The sequence below is a fragment of the Gopherus evgoodei genome, chromosome 6, assembly GCF_007399415.2.
Source record: "Gopherus evgoodei ecotype Sinaloan lineage chromosome 6, rGopEvg1_v1.p, whole genome shotgun sequence".
In the NCBI taxonomy this organism is placed as follows: domain Eukaryota; kingdom Metazoa; phylum Chordata; order Testudines; family Testudinidae; genus Gopherus; species Gopherus evgoodei.
Window position 1 is genome coordinate 16,339,551 of NC_044327.1, and position 27,194 is coordinate 16,366,744.

The following is a 27,194-nucleotide window of genomic DNA, read 5'->3' on the forward strand; positions in this document are numbered from 1 at the left end:
TGACATAGAAATGTTAAAAATTAAGTTTGAATCTGGTTTGCTCCGTTTATTTATGTTTTTGGAAAAAATCATTAAAATGGTTGAAACAGAGTTTGAAAAATATGTACAACATGTGCATAGTTTACTTTATTTTTAAGGACTCTTATTTGCTTAAGTATATTTCATAGAAGACCTTTAAATAAAAAGGAAGATTCCACAATTAATTTTCAGTTGAAATTCACACAAATATTTTCTAAGAAAGAAGATCTAATTTAAATTCTCAAATAGCAAATACTTTGGGGGATACTGTTGCAATTTCAGTGTTTTTATAAAACTCTCACCTACTCTGATTTTATTCTCTAGAAGCTGAAATTCTGGATAGGAGATACAGAATAGGACCTCAGGAAAATCATTTGGCACTTCAGTGAATAGGTAAAGCTGAAAACTGAATACAGTTTTCCGGAAAGGACCAGTGTGTACTAAAATACTATTTTCCCAACCATAGCAAAAATATAAGCTTTTCTTGCTACTACTTTCCTGGAGATGTTGTCCAGAAATCTCCTTGCCTCCCTATGAAATTGTGTAGTGATGTGGTCACACTATTCTGGCTTTCATACAAAACCTGATCTGACCCTCTGTGCTCCTACAGTATTATAAAAATATAAATAAAAGAGAAAAAAAATTTCTAGAAGCTTGTATATTTTAACCCTTACTTTTCAGCAGTGTTCTTTAAGCTTGCCAGATCCTTTTCTACCATGTCTAACTCAGACTCCTTTGTTTTTAATTTTTCTTGAATATCTTTCATTTCCAGAAGCTTGGACAAAACAGATGTAGCCTGCGAGCGTGCGCCTGATTAGTGAAAGAAAACAGAAAGCTGAGATGATTGATTGCCTACCATTACTTACTTAAACTAAAGGATGTGTTTAAAAATCGGGCTACTCACACGGCAGACATGCGAGACCAAAACTAGAGTCGCTTATAAAGCAAAGACTGAACATATAATAGTTCTCAAACACAGTCAGAGACTATTTCCTCACTCTGGAACTAAGGCATGTTTATCTACGACTATTTTTCCTAGATTTCCTGGAACAGAAGTACACTCAAACCTCGCAATAACGCGCCCCGCTATAAAGCGAAATCGCATATAACGCGATCACAGGTTGGCTCCCCTTTAAGGTATAGTATAATACAGTATGGTACTGTACCAATGGTCCAACCCCATGGCAGGGGAGAGAAGCTGCAGCCCCGCACCTGCTGAGGACAGAATTCCAATGCTGCTGGCACCGGTGCTCTCTGTCCCCAGCAGGCTCGGGGCCCTAGCTTCTCTCCGGCTTCTCTGGGGCTGCGGGCACTGGTGCTCTCTGTCCTCGGGAGGCGCGGGGCTGCGGCTTCTCTCCCGCTTCAAGAGGAGCCACCGTTCCCCGCCTGCCGGGGACAAAGAACTCCGTGTGTGTGTGTGTGTGTGTGTGTGTGTGTGTGTGTGTGTGTGTGTGTGTGTGTGTGTGTGTGTGTGTGTGTGTGTGTGTGTGTCACACATTGCCCCTTTAAGTACGCCAACCCCACTCTAAGTACACTGAGACCTGAGGTGTCCCTCCCTGCTCTGTGGAGATTGGGTACAGGAGCAGGGGGAGGGGGACACCTTGACATCAGCACTCCTCTCCCCCGCCTCTGCACAGGAAGTAGCTCCAAGACAGATGGCAGGAGCAGCACATGGCACTGGGAAGAGGGACACCTTAACTGCTCAGCAATTGACAGCCTGTTGAGCGGCTGCTGCACAGGGAACTTAGGGGAGCTGATGTGGGGCTGCTGGTTCCAAGCCCCCAAGGGGGCTACAATGGGCTGCTCTTCCTGCAAGCAGTGGACAAAGCAGGCGGCTGCTAAACAACGTTGTAAGGGAGCATTGCACAAACTTTAAATGAGCACGTTCTCTAATTGATCAGTGATGTAACAACGAAACAATGTTAACTGGGACGACATTAAGTGAGGAGTAACTGTACCTGCCTTACTGGATCATTTAATTATGCAATTAATACATCTTTGGGTTTAACTGAAATACTTAATTGAAAATATTTTTCCCTGTTAGATGGACTCCCCTTCCTGGTTAAAGCTTATGACATATGTTGTTTTGGTACCAAACAAAAGCTGACTTATTTTTCCTGGATTGGAGATATTTGTCTATTATATTTGTAAATGGATTATCCAACACATTTCACGTGCACAGGGAACACTATAGTCATAGCTTTTAATTAAAACAATTTAAATAAGGCAAATATTTTTGTTCCGGTATTTTCATCTATGTCTTGCAGACTTCTTTGAATGGCCATTTTTCTTAAATCAAGGGACTAACTTTAAGAAGAATACATCTTCAGCCAAACAGATTTCACAGTTATCCAGTGTAAGGTTCTAAATACAGTTTTACTGTTGGCATTTGTTAAAACATTTAAAGCAGTACGCCAGTCAGTGGAGATGATACAGTAGGAAACAAAAATAATGATTACCTCCACTCAGAGTCCCCTGAGGATCAAAGGTATCTCCTCCAAGAGTGACAGTGCTTTTCATTATGTTTTTGTCAAAAGTCACTTTTTTGGCATTATTCATGTTATCACAAACCAGTGTTGTTCCAAAGACATATTCCATTGCCTTCTGCAGTTCAGACTCATACCCAACCAGAGAGAGGGCCAAATGCACATTATCAGCACCAACCTAACAGTCAAAGGAAATGGTGTTAGTGTTCCACAAGAATTAGATAAAGAGTTTTTAAATCCAGTTTCTTGCTCCCCTTATAAGGTTTTGTAACACTAGAATTCCTCAATACCATGCACTAATACATCAGCAGCAAGTGCCTTTGAACTACTTGACTATGAGTAAAAACCTCGACTCAATCTCTCCCCTTTTCCAGTCAGAATATTAATAGGCACCACAATCAAGTAAGTTCAGCAATGCATCTCTCCCAGACATTATTTGGCTCACTCCCTTCTTTGTGACTGGCAACACAAAACTTTATTGTTCTGCTCAGCTCCTCCTTCCTCTAAGAGTGAGTTCAGTTCTTTGCTCCACTCCCACTCAGCCCATGTATTGTCTATTGTGCTTTTGCAGAATGATAACAGCTAACAAAGCATGTCAATTTTAAGTAACAAAACAAAAGAAAGAAAAACATACACAGCAAGAGAATATATCTAAAGACATACCAAGCGTTTTGCTGCCATCACAGTTTCTTGCCTAATACACTGTGCTGAAATTTTATTTAGTGGAATTATGGTGTATCGACGCTTCAGTTCACCTTTTTCTAGCAGTTTTTTACCAATAACCTAAAATTTAGAAAAAAAATTAAATAAGATTATCAAAACACATAGCAAATTGTGAAAACTAAGACAACTGAAAAAAATTCTTACAGGAATGATACACATACTGGAGAGTTTAACATTTGGCCTAAGGAGGCATGACTCCATTGATCTATATTAATTCATACTCACTGAAGGTAAATTCATTATTTGCTAAGGTATCTGCTTAAGGATACCCTATTGGTATGGGCCAAGATTTTTAGTGGTAAGTAGGGATTTGAAGGGGCCTTAAATTTGGGGCTGGGGATCAACTGGAGATACTTTAAAGGGGCCTGGTTTTCAGAGTGCAGGTGCTCAGCACTTCCTGAAAACCTGCACTCTTTAAATTGTCTGAAGTTGAGACCCCAAGTCACTAATTCCTTTTGAAAATCTTGGCCGTAATGCACAAAGTTTTAACTACACATGTCCCAGGAGTGTTCACAGAAGTTGCACGGCTAAATCACAGGGTTGAATACAGCCAAAGAGGTGTACTCAAATGTTATATGTTAAGAAACATACCTCTGTGTCTACCACAATGTTATAGAGTTTTCCCCCAGCTACCACTTCTAGAGCTGTTGCTGTGGAGATCTCTTTCACGGTGATTAGAGAGGCAACAAGCCCTTTTACATGGTTTGGGTTCCAATTTTTTTCTGGATCCCTTAAAATAAATTAAAACGATATGATAGCATACAAATTATGTTTCTTTAGGATGAAAAAACAGCTTATGACAAACTCTGAACCCACGTACACTAATATAAAAATTCCACAATATGCAGAACGATAATATTCTGAAGCCAGAGACAGCTAAATTATTTTAAAACTTCATAAACAAATAAATAAGGTTTTCCAAGTAAACCATCAGCTGTGGAATAAATAGAACAATCCTGCTGTCAACATTGCCTCAAGTTGTTCATAAAACTTGGCACTACAAATAGTTATGCAGAACTGACTATTAATAAGCTAACAAAATTTGGGAGCATTGCTAATATTTCTAATTGACATATAAACGGATGTATTTTGGCGTTAAATTAAAGTAACATGAAGCAAGCCTATTCACTAGGTACGAGGTATAAATCTTTCATTAAAGTAGTTTTTTACATAGTTACACAAAGGAGGTTTGGGGAGATTATGAAGATGTTCATAAAATCTTTTTTTCTCAAAAGTAAGAAGTCATTGATTTATCATCATTTACATGTTATCACTAGCCTTTTAGATTTGAATGAGCTTGTTAAAGGCACTATTTAAAGAGGTACACATACAAAATTTAACAATAGATCATAGCAAACTTTAGACAAGATATAGCATGTTTCTCTAACTGAAAATACTAATGCCTATGGACATTTAAAGAAAACTGCATTTCTCAATAGTGACAGTATAAAACTGATCAGTAATTAGCTGCCATAATATTTCTAAGCAAAAAGGATAACACAATTTTGATGCTATATCATCAGAAATAAGCAGCTAACATTTGCAAGCATATAATAAATGCATCTGCCGTTTTCACTTTTACTTGTCCCAGTGGATAGTGTACTGGACTGTGGCTCGGGAGACTAGCCCTGCCACTGGCCGGATGGACTTGGGCAAGTCATGTTACTTCTTCATACCCCAATTTCCCCATCTGTAAAAAGGAGATGATATTTACTGCCTTTGTAAAGTGCTTGGACATCCGTGGGTAAAAAGAGCTGTGTAAGTGCCAGTAATATATTATTGTCCTAAATACCTGGGCAGATTAATCATGCCATAACAGAAAGTCAGTAATGGAAAGGGAAGCAAACTATTTATATACCAATAGCAAAACAAATGACTTCTTTAATTGTCGTTCTCCTGAGTTCACACAATCTTATAAGTTTCTAGAGGACATTTTTTTTAAAAAGGATGTTTAGTGAACATTAGAGTACAATTCTGAGGCCTTACTTATATTCAAACCGCAGACTGGGAAACTTGGCCATTAAGGCGTCATATGACTCTCTCAACTGATTGACGTCACGAGACAGATCTCTCCGTTTTGCTAAAAGAGTTTCTTCTTTTTTGTCTAAAAGAGCCAAACAAAAATATCACTGAACTTTTTAGTTACAATCTTCGCAGATTTAGATATGAAGCAGTTTAGAAGCACGTATACAGCACGTAGCCAAAGCCATGATGAGAAGTCCTTCCTTCTTCCAAAACTCTTACAGCTATAATTTAAGCAAAATATTGGCACCCAAATATTCCAAAGAGACATAAATCAGAAACCTGGATCTTGCAAGCTTCAGTGAGATTTACAGAAAAACATCAATTGGTACTTTTAGCTAGATAAATGCATTTTTTGCAGTGAGGAGACAAAAAATTCCAAGACACTTTACCTTGCTTACAACATTTTCCAACTTAGCTGCCTAAAGTAAGGCACTAAAACTGGTTGGATTTTCAGAAATGGCAAACACTGGCATTAGCTATTGACTTTGCCCTGGATTTTCATTTACACTAGAGCCCCTTTACACTCTAGCTCTGCATTTGCACTGTAAAGGGGCCTCAAATTAGATGCGAGTTACACTTATGTTGACAGTGTGATGTGAAGGTGCCTTAATGAAAATGAAAGTCATTGCTCTTTACTGGGAAGAGTTGGGGAAAACTTTTAGTCTGGTGACTCAATTTAAAATACCCAGAGATTATAAATCTTGGCCTGTAAGTTTAAACTAGTATGCTTTTACCTTCAACAGGCAACCATACAGTCCCTATGATCTACGAACTCTAACCTGCTGCAAGTTAAGAAAGCTGCATATTTTCCCAACTAATTCCATTGTGCTACCTCTGCTATACTAGTAACCATTCATTAAAATGGCAGAAATATTAATTTCTTCAGAGTTCTCTTCCTATATTTCCAGGCTCTTTCTTCACACCAAATTCTTCTAGATCATCCTATACTTCCACCCACCAATCCCAAAATTGCTATTCTACCAGTATAGTCAGTACAACAAACCTTCATAGTTAAGCTTTTTCATTTCATTTTCTAGTTTTTCTTTCAGCTTTTTGACAGCTTCAAATGCTTCTTGATCTTTCTTGTAGCCACCATCCATCTTTTTTACTTCTGCTTGTTTTGTCTTTAACTCTTGTTGAGCATGTTTCAACTTCATTTGAGCCTATAGTGAAACACAGGACAAACAACCTGAAGGTTTTCAAACAGTATGATTATATAGTTTAGAATTTCTACATTATCAGGATGCTTGGGTTATCATTCAGGATCCTTATCACTTACAGTAGTGCCAAATAGCATCCTTGGCATTTAAAAACATAGTGCAATGGTAGATGGGGGAGAGAGTTTGGAAATAAAATTATGATATTGTGCATCTCTGTTATTTTAGGTCATATATTAAAAGGCAGGAGGAGGGAAGGTTTCAGAGAGGATAATGAATAGGGCTAGTAAATGAATGAAAAGGAGAAGGCCTCCTTAGGGTTTTTCAAAACCACATTTCTTCAGATAGATCATGGAACACATTCCTCACTAAGGATTATGCATATATTAAGGTCAAAGTTTTAATTTAAAACTGTGCATTAGAGCACAATAACACATATGAAAGTTTGACAGAAGAGAGACACATTCTTTCTTTGTCCACAAGAGTTTGAACAAATAATTTAATCAATTAAAAAACAAAACAAACAAAAACAAGCAACCAAAACTAAAACACCATCAAGAACAATTCATTCTGTGTTTACCATACATTAGAACCTTCAGTTTCAAAAGATAAACTTTTGGAACATGTTATTAATGAGACTGGGACAAAGAGTTCAGTATGAATGTACCAAATGACTATTACTAGGGCTACATCTTCATTAGAAATGCTGCAGTAGTGCCACTGTAGCACTTCAGTGTAGACACCCATTAGTGACAGGAAGGGTTCTCCCATTGGTTTAGTTAATCCGTCTCCCTGAGAGTTGGCACATAAATCAACAGAAGAATTCTTCCTTCCCCCTTGCACCGTCTATACCAAGGGGTGGGGTTGTTAGGTCAGCTTAACTACATCACTTAGGGATGTGAATTTTTCACGCGCCCCCAAGAGATGTAGCTGGGTTAACCTAATTTTCTTGCCTAAATCTGGCATAAATTAGAACAAATACCAACATTCCTTGCCACAGATCTGCATGATTTAAAATTAAGATTAATCTTTTCATGACTACCATGGCCAAAATCAGGACTTTCAGAGCTTTCCCCCATCATTTAAAACACCGAGTAACAAAGAGAACAAGTATCCATCTACTGAGCAAGACCAATCAATGAATTTTTATAAGTCTGGTTTTCATATACACAGTGGAATTTAGGGCTTTAATATAGTTTGAACTGGTTATATTTAATTTTAAACATTTTTTATATTTACATTAAGTTAAAATAAAAAAACTGAGTACCATGATTTTCTTTTTTAAATCTAAAATTATAATTTTTGTATTTTTTCTCACATCGATGCCATGGCTTTTCCCAATTTATGTTATCACAAACAGCTAGCCTTGATAATACAATATGCTATAATGCATTGCCTGTGACAGAACATCCCTGTAAAGCATTTTTTGATAACCAGATGGAACGTTGCTGAGCAAGCTTTTCAAGACAAAGTTAATAAAAACATCAATGCTTGTTTGGGACATGGTTAGCTTCTATTTGTACCTGCTTAGCCTCTGTTTCTGCTTTACTGATGTCATTCTTGCATGTCATCATCTGTCCAGCAAGAGTTGCTTCTTCACCATCTTCATTGCTGGACAGACCAGCAGACACGGCATTAAAATGTTGCTGTGCAGCAGCCAGAGCATTTGTATCTTTGTCACTTGCCTCCTGCAGAGCATTTAGCCCATCTTTTATCTTCTTTACTTCCTGCTCCTTTGCCACTACAGCCTTAGAATCCTTTAGCAAAACAAATCAGATCCCTTTGAGAGAGTAACATCAACTTGAAATCTAAACAGTATTGAAAAATAAGTTGCAAATAGTTTAAGGTACTACGTTCCCAAGCCCCCTTGCCATTATTTGCGATTGTACAATCACACATTTATATTTTTAAAATGTTTTCTTGCCTGTATTGTTGCATGAAAGAGCTACACGAACGAGGCAAACAATGTGTTGCACAAAATACACTGGAAAAATAAATTACTGTAAATGATACAGATTAGCGGGGAAAAGATTGTTTGTTTTTTTAAGTATTATTGGTAACAGTAACAGGTAAAAAGATATGACAGAAATGTGAACCTTGACAGTCTAATTTAATCTTCAGAACATCCATATTCTCACAGAGCAACATATTTTAAAGTTCTTGTGATCCTCCCTGAACTTCATAAAAAAGAAAATATTAGCTGAGGGGGCCTATTCTGTTCATGCACACACAATTCCTAATGGAAATATATTCTTTATATCAAGCTACACAGGAACACCAAGCTTAAAACAAAATATCTCTCTCAGGTCACACTGAAGGGGCAAATCAAATCTTTATTAAAGGGAAAATTTAGACTACTTTATATAATACATGATATTGTAAAAAGGCAATCCCACTTATTCTTTATCTCTACAGAATACAGACCCTGGACTTCAGAAAAGCAGATTGACTCCTTCAGGGAACTGATGGGCAGAATCCCCAGGGAGACTAATATGAGGGGGGAAGGAGTCCAGGAGAGCTGACTGTATTTTAAAGAAGCCTTATTGAGGGCACAGAAACAAACTACCCCAATGTGCAGAAAGAATAGCAAATATGGCAGGCAACCAGCTTCGCTTAACAAAGAAATAGTTGGTAAACTTAAACTCAAAAAGGAAGCTTACAAGAAGTGGAAACTTGAACAGATGACTAGGGAGGAGTATAAAAACATTGCTCCAGCATATAGGGATGTAATCAGGAAGGCCAAAGCACAATTGGAGTTGCAGCTAGCAAGGGATGTAAAGGGTAACAAGGGTTATGTTAGCAACAAGAAAGTGGTCTGGGAAAGTGTGGGACCCTTATTTAATGGGGAGGCAACCTAGTGACGGATGATGTGGAAAAAGCTGAAGTACTCAATGCTTTTTTTGCCTCAGTCTTCAGAGACAAGGTCAGCTTCCAGACTGCTGCACTGGGCAGAACAGTATGGGAGGAGGTGAGCAGCCCTCAGTGGTGAAAGAACAGGTTAAGGACCATTTAGAAAAGCTGAACATGCTCAAGTCCACGGGCCTCGGTGCAATGCATCTGAGGGTGCTGAGAGAGTTGGTTGATGTGATTGCAGAGCCATTGGCCATTAAATCTTTGAAAACTTGTGGCAAGCAGGGGAGGTCCTGGACAATTGGAAAAAGGCAAATATAGTGCCCATCTTTAAAAAAAGGCAACAACGGGAATCCAGGGAACTACAGAACAGTTAGCCTTACCTCAGTTTCCAGAAAAATCATGGAGGAGGTCCTCAAGGAATCCATTTTGAAGCACTTGGAGGATAGGAAGGTGAACATGGATTCACCAAGGGCAAGTCATGCCTGACAAACCTAATTGATTTCTATGAGGAGATAACTGGCTCTATGGATATTGGGAAAGCAGTGGACATGATATACCTTGACTTTAGCAAAGCTTTTGATACGGTCTCCCACAGTATTCTTGCCAGTAAGTTCAAGTAGTATGGATTGGATGAATGGACTATAAAGGTGGATAGAAAGCTGGCTACATCATCAGGCTCAACTGGTAGCGATCAACGGCTCGATATCTAGTTGGCAGCCGGTATCAGCGAAGTGCCCCAAGGGTCAGTTCTGGGACCAGTTTTGTTCAACATCTTCATTAATAATCTGGATGATGGGATGATTGCACCCTCAGCAAATCTGCGGATGACACTAAAATGGAGGGAGAAGTAGATATGCTGGAGGGTTGGGATAGGGTCCAGAGTGACCTAGACTAATTGGAGGACTGGACAAAAAGAAATCTGATGAGGTTCAACAAGGACAAGTGCAGAGTCCTGCACTTAGGATGGAAGAATCCCATACCCCCCTACAGGCTGGGGACCGACTGGCTAAGCACCGACTGGCTAAACGGCAGTTCTGCAGAGGACTTGGGGATTACAGTGGATAAGAAGCTGGATATGAGTCAGCAGTGTGCCCTTGTTGCCAAGAAGGCTAACGGCATATTGGGCTGCATTAGTAGGAGTACTGCCATGAGATCGAGAGAAGTGATTATTCCCCTCTATTTGGCACTGGTGAGGCCATATCTGGAGTATGGTATCATTTTGGGCCCCCCACTACAAAAAGGATGTGGACAAATTGGAGAGTCCAGCGGAAGGGAACAAAAATGATCAGGGGGCTGGGGCACATGATTTACAAGGCGAGGCTGAGGGAACTGGACTTGTTTAGTCTGCAGAAGAGTGAGGGGGGATTTGATAGCAGCCTTCAGCTATCTCAAGGGGGTTCCAAAGAGGATGGGGCTCAGCTGTTCTCAGTGGTGGCAGATGACAGAACAAGGAGTAATAGTTTCAAGTTGCAGTGGTGGAGGTCTAGGCTGGATAGTAGGAAAAACTATTTCACTAGGAGGGTGGTGAAGCATTGGAATGTTACCTAGGGAGGTGGTGGAATCTCCATCCTTAGAGGTTTTTAAGGCCCAGCTTGACAAAGCCCTGGCTGGGATGGTTTAGTTGGTGTTGGTCCTGCTTTGAGCAGGGGGTTGGACTAGATGACCTCCTGAGGCCTCTTCCAACCCTAATCTTCTAAGATTTTAAACTTGTGGTGCCCTTTCATGTTTATGCCATAAATTTGTCCCAACACTCTTATCCCTCTTGGACATACATTACAGAAAAGTAAATAAATCACAACATACAGCTATTATATATTACTGAAGATGTCTGTAGTGCACCAGTTTAAATATTTTCCTGAAGTTTTAAAAACAAGGGTCTTACTGTTTACCTCCTCCATGCTTTTTACTAATTCTTTACATTTCTTCTCTTCACTTTTTAAGTTTTGCTTTTTGAGATCAAGAGTACTTTGTGCTTTTGTATCAACTCTCTGAGTTTCTGCAAGAACATCTTCCAGTGAACGAAGTACACCACCAACTTCCTATAATCAAGACAAACAAAATGTAACTCATACTAAAAGAAACCTGTTCAATAATCATAAGATATTGTACATTCTATCAGCTGCATTCGGAGGGGAAAAAAAAAAGGTTAAAAACAAATTTCCTTACCACTGTCACTTAAAAATTCTTTTAGTTTTAACCATCATAATTACTAATAGGGACCTACCCAATTCACAGCCCATTTTGGTTAATTTCATGGTCACAGGATTTTAAAAATCGTAAATTTGATGATTTCAGATATTTAAATCTGAAATTTCACGATGATGTAAATGTAGGGGTCCTGACCCGAGAGAGAGAGTGTGTGTGTGTTGCAGTACTGCCGCTCTTAGTTCAGCGGTGCTGCCTCCAGAGCTGGTTTCCCGGCCAACAGACACCATTCTCCGCCCACCCAGCTCTTAAGGCAGCAGCACAGAAGTAAAGGTGGCAATACTGCAACCCCCTCTCCCCCCAATAACCTTGTGACCTCCCCCACAACCTCCTTTTGGATTGGAACCCCCAATTTGAGAAACGCTGGTCTCCACTGTGAAATCTGTATAGTATAGGGTAAAAGTACACAAGAGACCAGATTTCACAGTCCATCTTTCATTTCACAGTCTAATCTTTCATTTATCTTAGGTATTACTTGTAATGATAGTTTACCTCCTATTTCAGATGGAAGTATAATTATTAAATCAACAGTGTGTCTTTCACATAATGGCTAAGAATTATAGTATATAGTGTATAAACATAAGCATATAAAACCCGAAGGAAATCATTCTATCTTAAGTTCCCTCTAAGCTACGCAGCTGCCTATTAAGCCCCGCACAGGGGCTCAGGGCTGCAGCAAGGAGAGGCACCCATCCCTGTTGGCCCCAGCACAGATCTGCTACAGCGAGGAGAGGCACCCCTTCCCCAGCCCTAAGCTGCTGTGGTGAGACAGGGATGAGAGGAGTCGTCCTCTCCCCACTGCAGCCCTGGGGCAGCCTGCACTCCAATCCCCTCATCCCTGGCCCCAACCCAGAGCTCAAACCCCCACACACATCCCAGCCCCCGAAACACTTTGCCCCCCCCCCCATTAATTTTCTTATGTGCACCAATATGAAGGTGATGTCCATATTGGTGCACATAAAAAAATTCATTCCACACATGAATGTAAAAAATTAGAGGGAACACTGGTTAACTTCTCTCTATATTTTAATTCAGAGAAATGAAGTTATTCCTTTCCAATTTAATCCCTTGTGTTAATATAGACATCAACAAACATATTTGTGTTCTCACTTACCTGATCTCTCTTCTTTTCCATCTCTGCTATTTCTTTGTTAAGTTCCTTCACCTTTTTCTCATTCTCAGTCATTTTTTCCTGAAGTTTTGCTATGTTAGCCTGCATTTCCTTTAACTCATCAGCAGAACGTACCTTCGTCTCTTCAGCCAAAACAAACTGATACGCAACATAGAGACGGCTTAAGTGTTCTATCTCTCGCATTACCTTCTGATACTCTAAGTAGGATGAGCGTTCCTGAAAGAAAAGGCCACCAATAAAAATAAGCCAGCATTAAAAGTTTTTTGTAATACGCTCATAGCATTTCTAAGAAGTTCTGTATAATTTTATGATCAATATTTGTAGCTATACAAGCCAAGATGAGTAATCAAATCTCATGCTTCAAAAGATATATGCCAATTCCTCAAGAGGGATGAGGAAGCAAGGAAGGATTCTCCTTTCCTACATACAGTAGTACCCAATTGGCTATATGCATTACACTTTTGCCTTCCTCTGAAGCATCAAATGCATTATACATACACGTGCCCACTTAGCTAAATGTTAGCAAATGATGCTAATACAACAGCCTGTATTGTGCAAACAACACTTGGATATCCTTTCATGAACCAAGTTAAAACATCATCTTGCTATTATCTTCTAGTTTTTTGTTTTCCCTATAATTTCTTGCAGGTCTTCAATGTCCAATGTTACCATAACCATTAGACATCTGAAAATAAAATAATCTCTCTATAAACCATGTTTTCCACATTAAAAAAAATATTCAGACTAGAAATGCATGTAGATGTTTTAGAGTCTAGAAGAGCATTTTGTTTCAAAAATTGAATCACTGAAGAGATTATCCAAGTTAGTCATGCTATTTTCCAATATTTTAAAAATTGGCCCTCCGGTGTAATTTCACCCAGTATAACACTAAGTCTGTTTAAAAGCCAAAGATGTTTTTTCTGGTCTAAAGGTCAGTACCTCTTTCAGTTTCTGTAAGGTTGGAGTGATTTCTTCCTCTAAAATCTGAAACACAAAAAACAGAATATATTTTCAGATTCTTTACTCTGAAAGCTCTCCCAAATCCTACTACTCTGACCACATGCAAATAGCCTTATGCAGAGAAAGCAAACTTTCCAGAAACCATAAATATACAACAAATGGGGTCAGGCGAAAGAGACGGGACCATGGTGGTGCAAATGGGTCAAATACATCCTCTTCTATTGTGGCAGAGAAGCATTTTTTCTCTCTAAGGCTACACAACAGGCAACTGAGTCATTCAAATCAGCTTATAACTGCTATCACTGATGTTACTCAATTTATGAAAAGCATTAAAAAGCCACACAATTGCAAACACATAGTACCGTTTGAATTTCTTTCAGTTTTGCCTCTTTTTTCTCTATAGTTTTCTGGGCAGCTATTTTCTTGCACTCATACATCCTTGTACCAGCTGCTTCTTCAATCATAGCTAAAATCTGAAGAAAAAAAGAACCCCAAGCTTATGAAATAGCTTCAAAATCACCAGTGTTAAACAAAAAATTTTCCCTATCCATCTTTCTTCAAAATACTGTTCCAACAGTCCTGAGCAAACAGTCAACTCAAAATTTTACATGTATAAAAGGATATCAAGAAAAAGGAGAAAGAAAGGAAACATGAACTCTCTTCTCACCTCTGGAGGTTTCATGTTTAAAACCTTGGTAATTCGTCCCTGGAAATAAAGGCAAAAATGATTATGGCCCGTAAACTCAAAAAAGTGTAAGATTTATATATATTAAATTCTCAATCAAAACTTTATCAGGTAGTACAATAATTTTTTCAAGAAATTTGTTTTTTGTCTAAAAGAATAAACGTGGTTTGGCTTCAGTTGTCTCATTCTTGAAAGTTCAGATTCAAATCTGAAACAGCTTGTGTCACATTACAATCAGCTGGTAAGTATGATGTGCTATACTTTATAACTTTGCTTATGCTGCGTCCCGCTATACGTAGTTACACTGATCAGGCACACAGATTCCAAACAGGGAATGAAAGCACTTACTGACTGACTGATTTTGATTAAATTTTTAATCACAGATTGGCTTTTGAGAGATTTAATTGATGTCAGTCAATATGTGGAAGCCTCTGTGGTAATAGAAACAAGATGCAAAGCTAATGCAAAACAAAATTCCCAAATCCAGCAACAAGGGAAGCAAGTTTTTAGGAATATGTATATAATACCTGCATAATGAGAAAATGAGGGTTGTTGACATTGAGTCCAACAGAACAGAAGAGATCCTGCACTCTTGTGTTATTTGCATTCACACCATTGATTAGATACTTATTTCTACCACCAATGACGACCTTGAGAAAAAGAAAAATGGGATACTCAGAATGATCTAAAAATGGCTTTGCTGTTTGAGAATACAAACTAATGGAATTCTTAGATGTAGGAATCTGAGCAAACAAATGGAGAACAGTTTCAATGCGTCCTGAGAGAATTAACAAAATTACAAAACATACAGATCAAACAAACCCTCTCATCAGTTTGAAGTGCCATTTTTAAAATCCTCTACCCCAACTGCAAAAATGTGAGCTAAAGCCCCACAGCAAGTACCTTTGGCAATTTCTTAGCAGTCAGGAACAAGTGAAAGTCTCTCAGTTCAGTGTCAGACCAGAAAGAAGAAATACCACCACAACTAGCAAACTTGTCAGTTTGATCAGAAAGGTTACGGTTAGAGTTATGTTTTACGTATGGGTATTTTAGTAAAATTTTAGACAGGTTACAGACAGTAACAAAAATTCATGGCCCGTGACCTGTTCATGACTTGTACTATGCACTTAACTAAATCTTGGGAGTGCTGGGGGGAGAGGGGGAGGAGGAGGAGGTGCCTCTGGTGCGCTGGGGGGTCCGCAGGTGTTTGGGGGGCGGTCTGGGGATGCCACTGGTGCTTGGGGGGGGAGGGGGGGAAGGAGACGGGTTGGCAGGGATGGCATGCTCCCTATCTGGCTTCTGGGAAGTGATGACATATCCATCCCTAAGCTCCTAGCTCTGTGCACTGCCAGCTCCACAGCTCCCATCATCCGGGAATCACAGCAAATGGGAGTTGCGAGGGCGGTGCCTGTGAACTGCGAGGACAGTGTGCGAAGCTAGGAGCTGAGGGACATGTTGTCGCTTCCAGGGAGTCTCCCCCACCCCAAGGTAAATGCCACCCAGAGCCCCCACTCCCTAACCCCCAACCATGAGCCCCCTCAAATTCCTCCTGCTGCTGCTAGGGAGTGGGAGGGACGCAGTGGCCTGAGATTGCCCAAGCAGCAGCCGGTGCGACTGACCCAGAGGCTGCCTGAGCTACTCGGGCAGCCCCAGAGCCAGCTACACTGGCCGCCGCAGAAGTCACAGACGGAATCTGTGACTTCCATAACAACTCACAGCCTTAATTATGGTTAATATGGATCATGGAAACCAATTACTTCTAGAGGTGGTCCCTTTGTGTCAAGTCAAAGCACACTCGGAGGCAGTGTAGGAAAGCTTGCAGTGCTCCTGTCTGTACCATATCTGTTCTGTGATTAAATGAATTCAGTATCCCAAGTGGACAACCTAGCATCTTTCAATATTAAGGCCACTAAAAAAAAATTAGAAAGGGAAAGGAGAAAGGCAGAAAAGAGAAGCACGTCATTTTCTGCATGGGACATATGGCTTGCTCCAGGAATGTTGTCTCATGACTAGGTGTGTTTCCATTCAAGGGAGTAGAGTCATTGATTATGGTATATGGAATACTACAAATTTTGTAGTATGAACTGTGAAAAGGCAACTAGTTGTTATATCCTTATTTAGTTGCTTAGCTCAAATCTTACATAGTTTGTTACTGAGTTCACTCTGGAAACCTTACTTTAATAGCACAAGTTCATGAAGTTTTCAAGAGAGCATATTTAAAAAAGAATTAGTGCACAATCAAGTAAAAGAAACCAAGTGCTCTTTAAAACCTTACCTGAAGGAATCTTAATTATGCAAAATAACTTGAGGCGTAAGGGTAGAGAGCATTAAAAAAAACTCTACAACATTGTTATTTTTCAACTAGATGATATACAAGTCAATCAGCATTTTATCTTAGTATAGTCATTTTCCCCTGAAAACGGTGGAAATACATAAGTCTTTGTGGTCAAACACAGATGTTAAACACTCACCTGCCTGGTGACTGTGATCTCGTCATGAGCCTCAAATCCCAACGGACTCTGTTTCTTGTCAGAATTATCAAAGGTGATTGATACAGTTGCTTTAATAATTCCAGCCTGACCATTTTTGTAAACCAAATCTTGCAAATTGGATGCTCGCACCTGAAAATGTGGAAAAGGAATACATTTAACAGAAAGCCATTGCATTGCTTCATACCGTGCACTATTAATTGATAGAATTTGAGGAAAAAATGTATGAAATATTTGAAAAATAGGAATACTGTACATTTAGATACTCTAGCAGATCATAGGTATAAAATAGACCATGTAGAAAACGTGCAAGATGGTTGCACAGTAAAGTAACACACAGTAAGTCAGACAATTTATTTTAATTTTTTTTTTAAACCAGATACATGAGAAAAATTAAATGCTTAGATTTAGAAGATGACAAAATCAATTAATACATAAGTGCCTTTAGGTAAAGTGTTTGATTTCACATGATACAATATGTATGTGATTATAAAGACAGCAAAATAGGATTTATTTGCAATTTTGTTGGATTTCCATAGAATTCCAAGGCAGCATTGTTTAAAGACTGGGATCCAAATTTGCTTCAAAACGCACACTTTTCATTTAAGTACCAGTATAGGCCAGTGTCTTTTAAATACAAATCATTTCAACAAAACTTCCTTTCTGTTTTTCTGATGAGACAGCTAATAGTGTTCTAAGACCAACTCCAGATATGCCCAAGTTTATTATAGAGAAATAAGTTTGTGTTATATTCTGTGATTGTACTTTTACCTACCAAAAGTCTGCATTTCCGACCTACTACTTCCTAACTTGGCATTTTTTCCCCTGTGGTTCTAGGCCACATAGTTTGTATCAATGTATGATTATTACTGCTATACAAAGCTTATATATTTATAGCCTTCTAGAAAGTGTTTGAAAAGAATTCCCTAGTATTTGTAATAGTCCTATGTAAGAGAGTATTTACACAGGAGATATGATTGTAAGTCAATTTTGAGAATAAGAGTCAGTGGCGATTACAAATTCATATTTAATTATCAATAACATCAATTTTTACTGGGCAATTTGAACTGAGCCAGAAAGTGGCATAGAAACTGTCAGTCTGTCTCATTTTGGTTAAAGAGGGAACACCAGTTTCCACAACATTTTGTGAAGATTAACCTCAGGTTTGTTGCACAAGGATGCTATTCAGCACAAGGAGGAGTTGCTCACTGATTCTTCCTAACTGCAATATTTCTCCTTCCGTTTTACCTGAGATAGGTTGGAGATGCCCAACAGGAAACAAATAGAGTCCAGGATGTTGGACTTGCCACTGCCATTTAAGCCGGTGATAGCATTGAACAGTGGGTCAAAGCCATTGACCTCTGTCCTCTGGGCATAGGACTTGAATCCTTCCAGAATGATTGACTTGATATGCATCTTTTCTGTCTCTCTGGAGGACCTGGCCAAGCCCCTCTCCAAGGGATATGAAGAAAGATCTCAGATTTACAGTCCTGTGTGTTTTAAAACAACAAAAGCAGACTTGATAAAATCAGCGGGCACTCCTAATATAAACCCAAGTATGAAACAAATGGACAAAGAATATAATACACTCGAGCATGGACAATGGTATTTGGACCCACATGCAGGAATGTGATTTTTTTTTGCCACAACAGTACCACCTCAGTTATCTGAATCTCAGTTATCCAAAGGAGGGATAATTAATTCCCCCAGCAAATATTACTCACAGTGAAGATTTCCTTGATTACATTAATTTATTCAATAAGCCTCAGGATATTCAAATAGAAGTTGTACTGTGGAACAAAACAGGTTTCTCATCATCAAGAAAAAAAATTACAAGACTAGTAGGGAGCAAAAAGACAACACTGAAGTCTTTTAGAAGAAAAGAGAGGAAGAAATTTAAAAGGGCAGTGCTGATGGAGTACCTCGTGGACTGTTATCTGTATCCAGAGCTGACTGTGACTTTATGTTAGTCTTAAAATTGTGAACTTCATAGCAAAAATATATAGATAAAAACCCCAGACTCTTCTGTATTTCAAATCATTAAACGATATTTAAAAAAATCCCAATACTGTCTGCTACTTTTACAAATGTGACTTTCAGATTATCCCAAACTGAAACTAGAGAGAAATGTCTTCTTATTCTGTACACCTGGCAGCACTTTGTTTATAGCCAGTTTCACTGTGTGACTCCGTGAATCTGACAGCTCTTGGGCACAGTCGCGGTCCTCTCTGGTTCGGGTCACCCGGAAAAAGGAAAAGACAAACATTAGTAAGAACAGGGGCTTGTAAAGCCAGTGACTGGGGGCAGGCACGGGCCTGGGGCTGCTGTAACTCTGTGATTAGGTTTAAATTGACCAATTTTGCACCCGCCCCTCTTCCATGGGGCGAGTGTGTGTATCGAGAGGGCTTGTGCCCACAGGGCAGGCCGGGGGGGGGGGTTCGCTCCCTCACTGGTATCAGCCCAGACCCCCCCTAACTACCGAACCAGGCCCTTCTGGGGACACTGAGGGAAGGAGCCTCTCCCCAACAGCCCAGAGAAGCCCCGCACTGGGGACGGGGTGGGGGTGGGGGTCTGCAGACATCAGACCCCCCCCCCCGCAATGCCCCTGTAAAGTAGCTGGGAGCGATGCCTATTCCTTAAGGACCCCACCCCCTCCGTGGTGCATCCATTGAGCCCTGACCGGCCACGTCCTGCTGCAGGGAGACCGGCACTGGCCACGACCGGCCCCTCCTCACCTGCCGAGCCCGGGAAGGGGAGGGGCGGGGAGGAGGGTGTAGCGCGAGGCGGACAGTTAGCCGCGGGTTCTAGAATCCCACTCGCCACCCGCTCCCGGCGCCCTTCCGCTTACTTGAATTTTGGCGCGCAAGTACTGACGGGAGCGGCGCGGCTGCCTGATTGATCTTTGTTCGCGTGAGCTGCTCTAACCCACACGCGAGGGGGCGCTCCAGGGTGAGGACTCGCGAGGCGCGAAGGAGACTACACCACGGAACCCCACGGCGCCGCGGGAGAAGGGCTGTTTTAAACGGAGCCCGTATTGATTCCGGCGTCTGCTGTGGACAGGCCCCGTCAGAAGAGGACCCCCCCCTCCGCAACCTGATAGGTGGAGATGTGGCGTGGGGGCTTCTTCCGCGCGCGTCGCCTGCCTGTCTTCTGCTGCGAGTGCGCACTGATTGGCGTGCGGCGTATACCAGCGCGAGCCTTTACTTCCTATTTCTTGGGGGGCGGGGCCATAGAGGGGAGCGCGGGTCTGCAGCAGGGGGAGCCCCTCTGCCGGGGGGCACTAGAAAGGGGCATGTGCGCGCGTTTCCGCTCCTGCGGGGCAGCGGTGAACGGGCCCCTGTTCCTAGGGGAGCTGTGCACGTGGTGTGAGAGCCCCTGTTCCTAGGGGAGCAGTAGGGGGCTGTGCACGTGGTGTGAGAGCCCCTGTTCCTAGGGGAGCAGTAGGGGGCTGTGCACGCTGTGTGAGAGCCCCTGTTCCTAGGGGAGCAGTAGGGGTAGGGGACTGTGCACGCTGTGTGAGAGCCCCTGTTCCTAGGGGAGCAGTAGGGGGCTGTGCACGCTGTGTGAGAGCCCCTGTTCCTAGGGGAGCAGTAGGGGGCTGTGCACGCTGTGTGAGAGCCCCTGTTCCTAGGGGAGCAGTAGGGGGCTGTGCACGCTGTGTGTGAGCCCCTGTTCCTAGGGGAGCAGTAGGGGTAGGGGGCTGTGCACGTGGTGTGTGAGCCCCTGTTCCTAGGGGAGCAGTAGGGGTAGGGGGCTGTGCACGTGGTGTGAGAGCCCCTGTTCCTAGGGGAGCAGTAGGGGGCTGTGCACGCTGTGTGTGAGCCCCTGTTCCTAGGGGAGCAGTAGGGGTAGGGGGCTGTGCACGTGGTGTGAGAGCCCCTGTTCCGAGGGGAGCAGTAGGGGTAGGGGGCTGTGCACGCTGTGTGGGAGCCCCTGTTCCTAGGGGAGCAGTAGGGGTAGGGGGCTGTGCACGTGGTGTGTGAGCCCCTGTTCCTAGGGGAGCAGTAGGGGTAGGGGGCTGTGCACGCTGTGTGGGAGCCCCTGTTCCTAGGGGAGCAGTAGGGGTAGGGGGCTGTGCACGTGGTGTGTGAGCCCCTGTTCCTAGGGGAGCAGTAGGGGTAGGGGGCTGTGCACGTGGTGTGAGAGCCCCTGTTCCGAGGGGAGCAGTAGGGGTAGGGGGCTGTGCACGCTGTGTGGGAGCCCCTGTTCCTAGGGGAGCAGTAGGGGTAGGGGGCTGTGCACGTGGTGTGTGAGCCCCTGTTCCTAGGGGAGCAGTAGGAGGGGGGCGGTGCAGCTGTGTGAGAGCCCCTGTTCCTAGGGGAGCAGTAGGGGTAGGGGGCTGTGCACACAGTGTGAGAGCCCCTGTTCCTAGGGGAGCAGTAGGGGTAGGGGGCTGTGCACACAGTGTGAGAGCCCCTGTTCCTAGGGGAGCAGTAGGAGTGAGGGGGGGCTCTACAGATGTGCAGTGTGAGAGCTCCTGTTCCTGGGGGAGCACTAGGAGCAGTGTGCTGTGAAGACATGTGGCGTGCGGGTCCCTGTTTCTGGGAGGAGTGGCAGGCCAGTGCATAGGGGGAGAATGTCTCCATCACTTTGCTCAGTCTGGGATTATTCTCCTCCACCCTCTAGTTCCCAGGCATGTAGGTGCACAGTAGTGTCCCAGGGGAATAGCAGGATCATAGACTCAAAAATGTAAGGCTGGAAGGGGCCTTAAGATCGTGAGGTCCAACCCCCTGTGCTGAGGCAGAACTAAGGGCTTGTCTACACTTATATTTTACAATGCTTTAACTTGTTGGCTCGGGTGTGAAAAATCACCCCTTGGAGCACAAGTCCTAGCACTTTAAAGCACTAGTGTAGACAGGCTCCCAGCGCTCGGAGCTAATCCCCTCGTGGAGGTGGATTACCAGGAGCGCCTGGAGAGCTCTCTCCCAGCGGTTGCACATGACCATACTCGCACTTCAAAGTGCTGCTGTGGGAGTGTTCCTGCGGCAGGGCTTTGAAGTTTCCAGTGTAGACATACTCTAAGGGCATGGCTACACTTGCAGATCTAGAGCGCTGTGAGTTAAACCTGCCTTCAGAAAGCGCAGTAGGGAAAGCGCTGCAGTCTGTCCACTCTGACAGCTGCTTGTGCACTGGCGTGGCCACCTTTGCAGCACTTGCAGTGGTATTGGGAGTGATGCAATATGGTGCTATCCCAGCATGCAAGTGACTGCAGCGTGCTTTTCAAATGGAAGGGGTGGAATGTGACAGGGAGTGTGTTGTGTGTATGTTGGGGGAGAGAGAGTGGGTTTTTGGGGGGCTGAGAGCAGGTCAGCATTCTGTCTTGTATGTTCAGGCAGCAGAAGACCTCCTCCCCCCGCCTCTCTCTCTCTCTCACACACACAGCATTACACACTAATGGTGGTTTTGTCTCAGAGCAGATAAGCAACCGGCTGTAAGAAATGGAGCTTTCAAAGGGCATATCCACATTCCTACAGTGATTCAAAACAATGACAAGAGCGGCCACCTGATTTAAGGGGATTATGGGACGTTTATGGAGGCTGATGAGAGTGCAGTAATGCAACACCTCGTTCACACTGACGCCCGGGCGTTGTAGCCAAGGTGCAGCAAACGTTATTCCTCTCGCGGAGGTGGAGTACCAGGAGCACTCTAGCAGTGGAGTCAGAGCGCTCTGCATGCCTTGCCAGTGTGGACGGGGAGTGAGCTAGTGCTCCTGGGGCTGCTTTAATGTGCTGTAACTTGCAAGTGTAGCCAAGCCATAAGTAAACCTAGGGTATGGCTACATTTGGAATTTCAAAGCGCTGTCGCGGCAGCGCTTTGAAGTGTGAGTGTATTCGGAGCGGCAGCGCTGGGAGAGAGCTCTCCTAGTGCTGCATGTAAACCACATCCCTTACGGGTGTAGCGTGCAGCACTGGGAGCTGTGCTCCCAGCGCTGCTGCCCTGATTACACTGACGCTTTACAGCGCTGTATCTTGCAGCGCTCACGGGGGTGTTTTTTCACACCCCAGTTGCAGCGCTGTAAAGTGTGAGTGTAGCCAAGGCCCTAGATTGTCTCTGACAAGGGTTTTTCCAACCTGTTCTTTAAAACCTCCAGGTATGGGGATTCCACAGTCTCTCTTATTAGAAGTGTGTTCTGAAGCTTAACTTTTTCTTAATATCTAACCTAAATCTCCCTTGTTGTATAGTAAGTAATAATGGTCACCATTACCAAGTGGTCCAATTATATTCACCTCTTGGACCAGGTTCTGTGCTCCATTTAGGACTAAATCAAGAATTGCCTCCTCTTGTGGTTCCAGGACTAGCTGCTCCAAAAAGGAGTCATTTAAGGTGTCAAGAAACTTTATCTCTGCATCCCAGCCTGAGGTGACATGTACCCAGTCAATGTGAGGGTAATTGAAATCCCCTATTATTATCGAGTTTATTTTAATAATCTCTCTAATCTCCTTGAGCATTTCACAGTCACTATCACCATCCTGGTCAGGCAGTTGGTGATATATTTGTATTGCTATATTATTATTAGAGCATGGAATTACTATCCATAAAGCTTCTATGGTACAGCTTGGTTCTTTTAAGATTTTTACTTCATTTGATTCTGTGTTTTCTTTCACATCATATAGTGCCACTCCCTCACCAGCACGGCCTCTTCTGATAGTTCTGAAAACAAATTATGGAATGGGTTTGCAAAGTTGTCTGAAAGTGGTTATTTACAAGATTTTGAATGATCAGCTAGAAACAAGCAGTGATAGGGAAAGTGGGTATGTGATTAGTATACTATTAAAAGATGTTATCTACAGTCATAGAATTCAACATAGTATCTTAATAAAGTATTTTTATTTAACTTTTGTCTCTGAGGAGAAATATATTTACATAGATTTGTGAGAATCATATTTACAATATAACGATGCAAGCACAAACTACAGTTAGATGTGACCCAGAGTACTTAGGGTATGGCTACACTTGACATTTCAAAGCACTGCCGTGGCAGCGCTTTGAAGTGTGAGTGTAGTCGGAGCACAAGCGCTAGGAGAGAGCTCTCCCAGCGCTGCACATAAACCACATCCCTTACGAGTGTAGCTTGCAGCGCTGGAAGCCGCGCTCCCAGCGCTGCGGCACTGATTACACTGAGGCTTTACAGCGCTGTATCTTGCAGCGCTCAGGGGGGTGTTTTTTCATACCCCTGAGCGCGAAAGTTGCAGCGCTGTAAAGTGCCAGTGTAGCCATGGCCTCAGTTTCCAAAAGCTGCAATAAGGGAAACTATGGGCTTGGCTACACTTGAGAGTTGCAGCGCTGGTGGTGGCTTTACAGCGCTGTAACTTACTCTCCATCCACACTGGCAAGGCACATACAGAGCTGTATCTCCCTGGCTACAGCGCTGGTTGTATTCCACGTGGACGAGAGGAATAAAGAGAACAGTGCTGGTGCTGCAGTGCCTGTGTAAACAGTGATCAATCTTACTACGCTGGACCTCTGGAATTTTCCCATAATGCTTTTAACTAAAGTACTCTCTTTGTTTTGTTGTGAACTCGGGGCTCCTGGAGCTGGTTATCTAAAAAAACACAGCAATTGTTTGCTGGAGCAGAGGTAGGCAGGGAATGTCCACAGCTAGTGTTTGCTTGAGAGAAACAACACGGTGGGGGGAGTCCATCGGAGCAGCTGCTTATCTGGTCTGAAGGTTATTTGCATTCAAGAGTGAATGAGAGGGGTGGGGGAAGTGGTCGGAATTTGCAAGGCAGGGAGCTGTCACTGTGTTGGCTCTAAAAATCCACTCTCTCTTTCTCTCCCCCATCCCCCTCTTATGAAAAGCACATTGCAGCCACTTGAAACTGGGATAGCTGCCCATAATGCACCACTCCCAACACCGCTGCAAATGTGGCAACGCTGCAGCACTTTCCCTACACAGCTGTACGAAGACAGCTTTAACTCCCAGTGCTGTACAGCTGCAAGTGTAGCCAAACCCTATCACATAGAAGAATAAGCAGCAAAGAGTCCTGTTGCACCTTATAGACTAACAGAAGAATAAAAGTTCAGAAAAATTAGTACAGTTCTGTTCCTCCAAAAAAGATAAAAGCAAAACGTGTTACTGTGATAAATTGAGGGTTCTGTCTGTACTGCTTCTGAATTGGGGATGATTTTATGAAATTGTGTAACAACATACAGGTTTTCCAAGACAGTAATGTATGTGGATCCCCCGTTAGTTAGCAGGGTTACAGTGGTGAGTGCAGGGCCGTCCTTAGGCATAGGCAACATAGGCAGCTGCGTAGGGCACCTGAAAATTTGGGGCACCACTGGGTCTTAGTGTCCAGCCCCTTGTTTTCCTATCCCTGTTCTGATCCTTCCTGCAGGCTCCCACAGATGGTTGCTCTAGCCTGGTGAGTCTTCCTTGGGAGGGAATCTAGTAGTTAAAAGTGAAAAAACTTCCAGCCTGCCAGACCTATTAGCACAACATTGAAACTGTTAAAGAGGCATTCAAGGGGTAATAAAGCCATTTAACAGGCATTTGCCAACCCCAAGGTATATACTGACAGGTTTCAGAGTGGTAGTCCTGTTAGTCTGTATTAGCAAAAACAAGGACGAGTCCTTGTGTCACCTCAAAGACTAACAAATTATTTGGGCATAAGCTTTTGTGGACTAGAACCCATTTCATCAGATGTCCACGAAAGCTTATGCCCAAATAAATTTTTATACTGTCAGTTTCTGACTTTACTGACAAAAACAGTTGTGCATTAATGTAATATTTACACAGAACATGTTAGTCTACAGGATCTTAGTTTAAAATTTGCTTTAAAAATATTTCATTAGTGAGCTGGTGAAGATTATAAAATCACATTTCTAAAAAATGCTTGCATAGAGTTTTAGATGGACAATCATCTTTAGCCTTAAATGTGTGGATCTTCACACATAGTTTTTTAAATAAATCCTTCAAAAGACCTCCCTTATCTAAAATACACATTTTAATTACTATAGTTAAAAAAAAAAGTGCTTCCAAGTCTTCCTGTCCTTTCTGTCCATCCCTTCACCACCTCTCTCCCCACTGAAGAGAGCCCTTAAAGGGACAACAGTCCTTCCCTTCCAGATAGCTGGACAAAGAGTTCCCTTTCTTTACTTCTGACTATCCGACAAACTAGTTTTAAAAGAACCCTCTAGCAAAATCAGTACCTTAGTAAGACAAAATCCTTGTTATACCTAAAATCTTTGGAAACATATTTTTTTAAAGTTGGTGAAATTTCATAACCATGTCTCTTGTTATGGAGATCACACAAAGTAAATTACTGTTCCCTTTTTCTAAAAGCAATGAACATTGTTATGAACACACTAAACCTCTCTGATTTGTTTCAGTGAGTTAAATATGTAGTAATCTGGAATGCTGGCTTAAGATTTGAGTACATTTAAAATATAAATTCAACTTAGAAATCCTGATGAAGAAAATGTAAAACAGAGAAGAGCTGCATCATGTATTCCATTATATGTAATGTTGTATTCAGCAGGACAGCTGACTCACCCTTACTATGAAGTTTTTGCAAATAAATCTCTGACAAACTTCAGGGCATATCAAAAACCTGTGACTGACATTTTTTATTCCCAAATTTTAGTGCTTTTAATTAGGTACTTTCTTCATGTCCATTCTGCATGAGGGAGAGTGCATGGAAGTCTCTGCGGGGAACTGTGACTCTCCGCCACCATGAGGCAGGCTGGGCATCTCATTATCCTTTGCTGTTAAGTCCCTCCTCCCCCTCCCCCACCAGGCTGTGAGCTTGGGCTGCCATCCGGCATAGGGGCACCAGTTTAATAATACTGCGTAGGGCCCCATAAATCCTAAGGACAGCCCTGGGTGAGTGATCAGCTCTCAAGATCATCTATTCAAAGTAAAACAGTCTGGCACAATGGGTTTGCTCTAGCTGGGAGAAGACACTTCTTCTTGTTTCAAGAGGATGGGTGGGTTTGAGAGCTGTGGAAAATTACTGAAAGGCAGAACGAAAGAAGCAGGAGTCTATGAAGGGAGTCACAGGTGAACTGGGGAAGAGAACCATTTTGTACCAGGTTACGATGGGGGAGGCTGCTGTAGGGGTAGGGTAGGCAAGGTGCATAAAGGACCCTGACTCACTGACAGAGCACAGATGATCCTCCAAGGTCTCCCAGGAAAGGGTGATCTAGTGAGAGACATTGCATTAGGATGTCTTGTATTATATGATCTGTCCTCTACATGATTAGATATATTGAGCATAAAGATGTTAGATTGTACAAAGTGTGTGTGTTGGCTGCTTCACAACTACTACGTACCCCTGAGAGAGTTAAACTATAAACCAGAAGCTTCACACCTGCTGGCTGGAATTCTCTGAGAGACGCGTGTTTCAGTACTGAGGAATCTGAAAGGTTTTATCTTTCCTGATGAACATAGCATAATTTTTAGGGATACACCCATGCTTGCAGAGAGAGAACAATATCTGTAGCAGCTGTAAGATTTGA

At 42.4% G+C, this 27,194-nt stretch overlaps 1 protein-coding gene across 4 annotated transcripts in view; it reads right to left on the reverse strand.

The window, feature by feature from the left end:
• SMC2 (structural maintenance of chromosomes 2) overlaps positions 1-19,776 on the reverse strand; it is a 33,918-nt gene extending 14,142 nt beyond the window's left edge. Inside the window, exons 1-17 of one of the 4 annotated variants that reach the window (XM_030567505.1) lie at positions 19,582-19,776; positions 18,656-18,961; positions 17,982-18,223; positions 16,716-16,865; positions 14,772-14,894; positions 14,227-14,265; positions 13,922-14,032; positions 13,539-13,583; positions 12,582-12,815; positions 11,152-11,301; positions 7,933-8,166; positions 6,256-6,415; positions 5,214-5,331; positions 3,819-3,957; positions 3,168-3,287; positions 2,478-2,682; positions 693-828 (exon numbers count right to left, since the gene is read on the reverse strand). In XM_030567505.1, the coding sequence (XP_030423365.1) occupies positions 693-828; positions 2,478-2,682; positions 3,168-3,287; positions 3,819-3,957; positions 5,214-5,331; positions 6,256-6,415; positions 7,933-8,166; positions 11,152-11,301; positions 12,582-12,815; positions 13,539-13,583; positions 13,922-14,032; positions 14,227-14,265; positions 14,772-14,894; positions 16,716-16,865; positions 17,982-18,149 (2,132 nt within the window). In that variant the 5' untranslated portion in view covers positions 18,150-18,223; positions 18,656-18,961; positions 19,582-19,776. Of the gene's footprint in view, positions 1-692; positions 829-2,477; positions 2,683-3,167; positions 3,288-3,818; positions 3,958-5,213; positions 5,332-6,255; positions 6,416-7,932; positions 8,167-11,151; positions 11,302-12,581; positions 12,816-13,538; positions 13,584-13,921; positions 14,033-14,226; positions 14,266-14,771; positions 14,895-16,715; positions 16,866-17,981; positions 18,224-18,655; positions 18,962-19,468; positions 19,560-19,581 lie in introns of those variants that run through there. The other 3 variants (XM_030567506.1, XM_030567504.1, XM_030567507.1) reach the window with 3 other exon arrangements.
• Between the last annotated feature and the right edge of the window lie 7,418 nt (positions 19,777-27,194).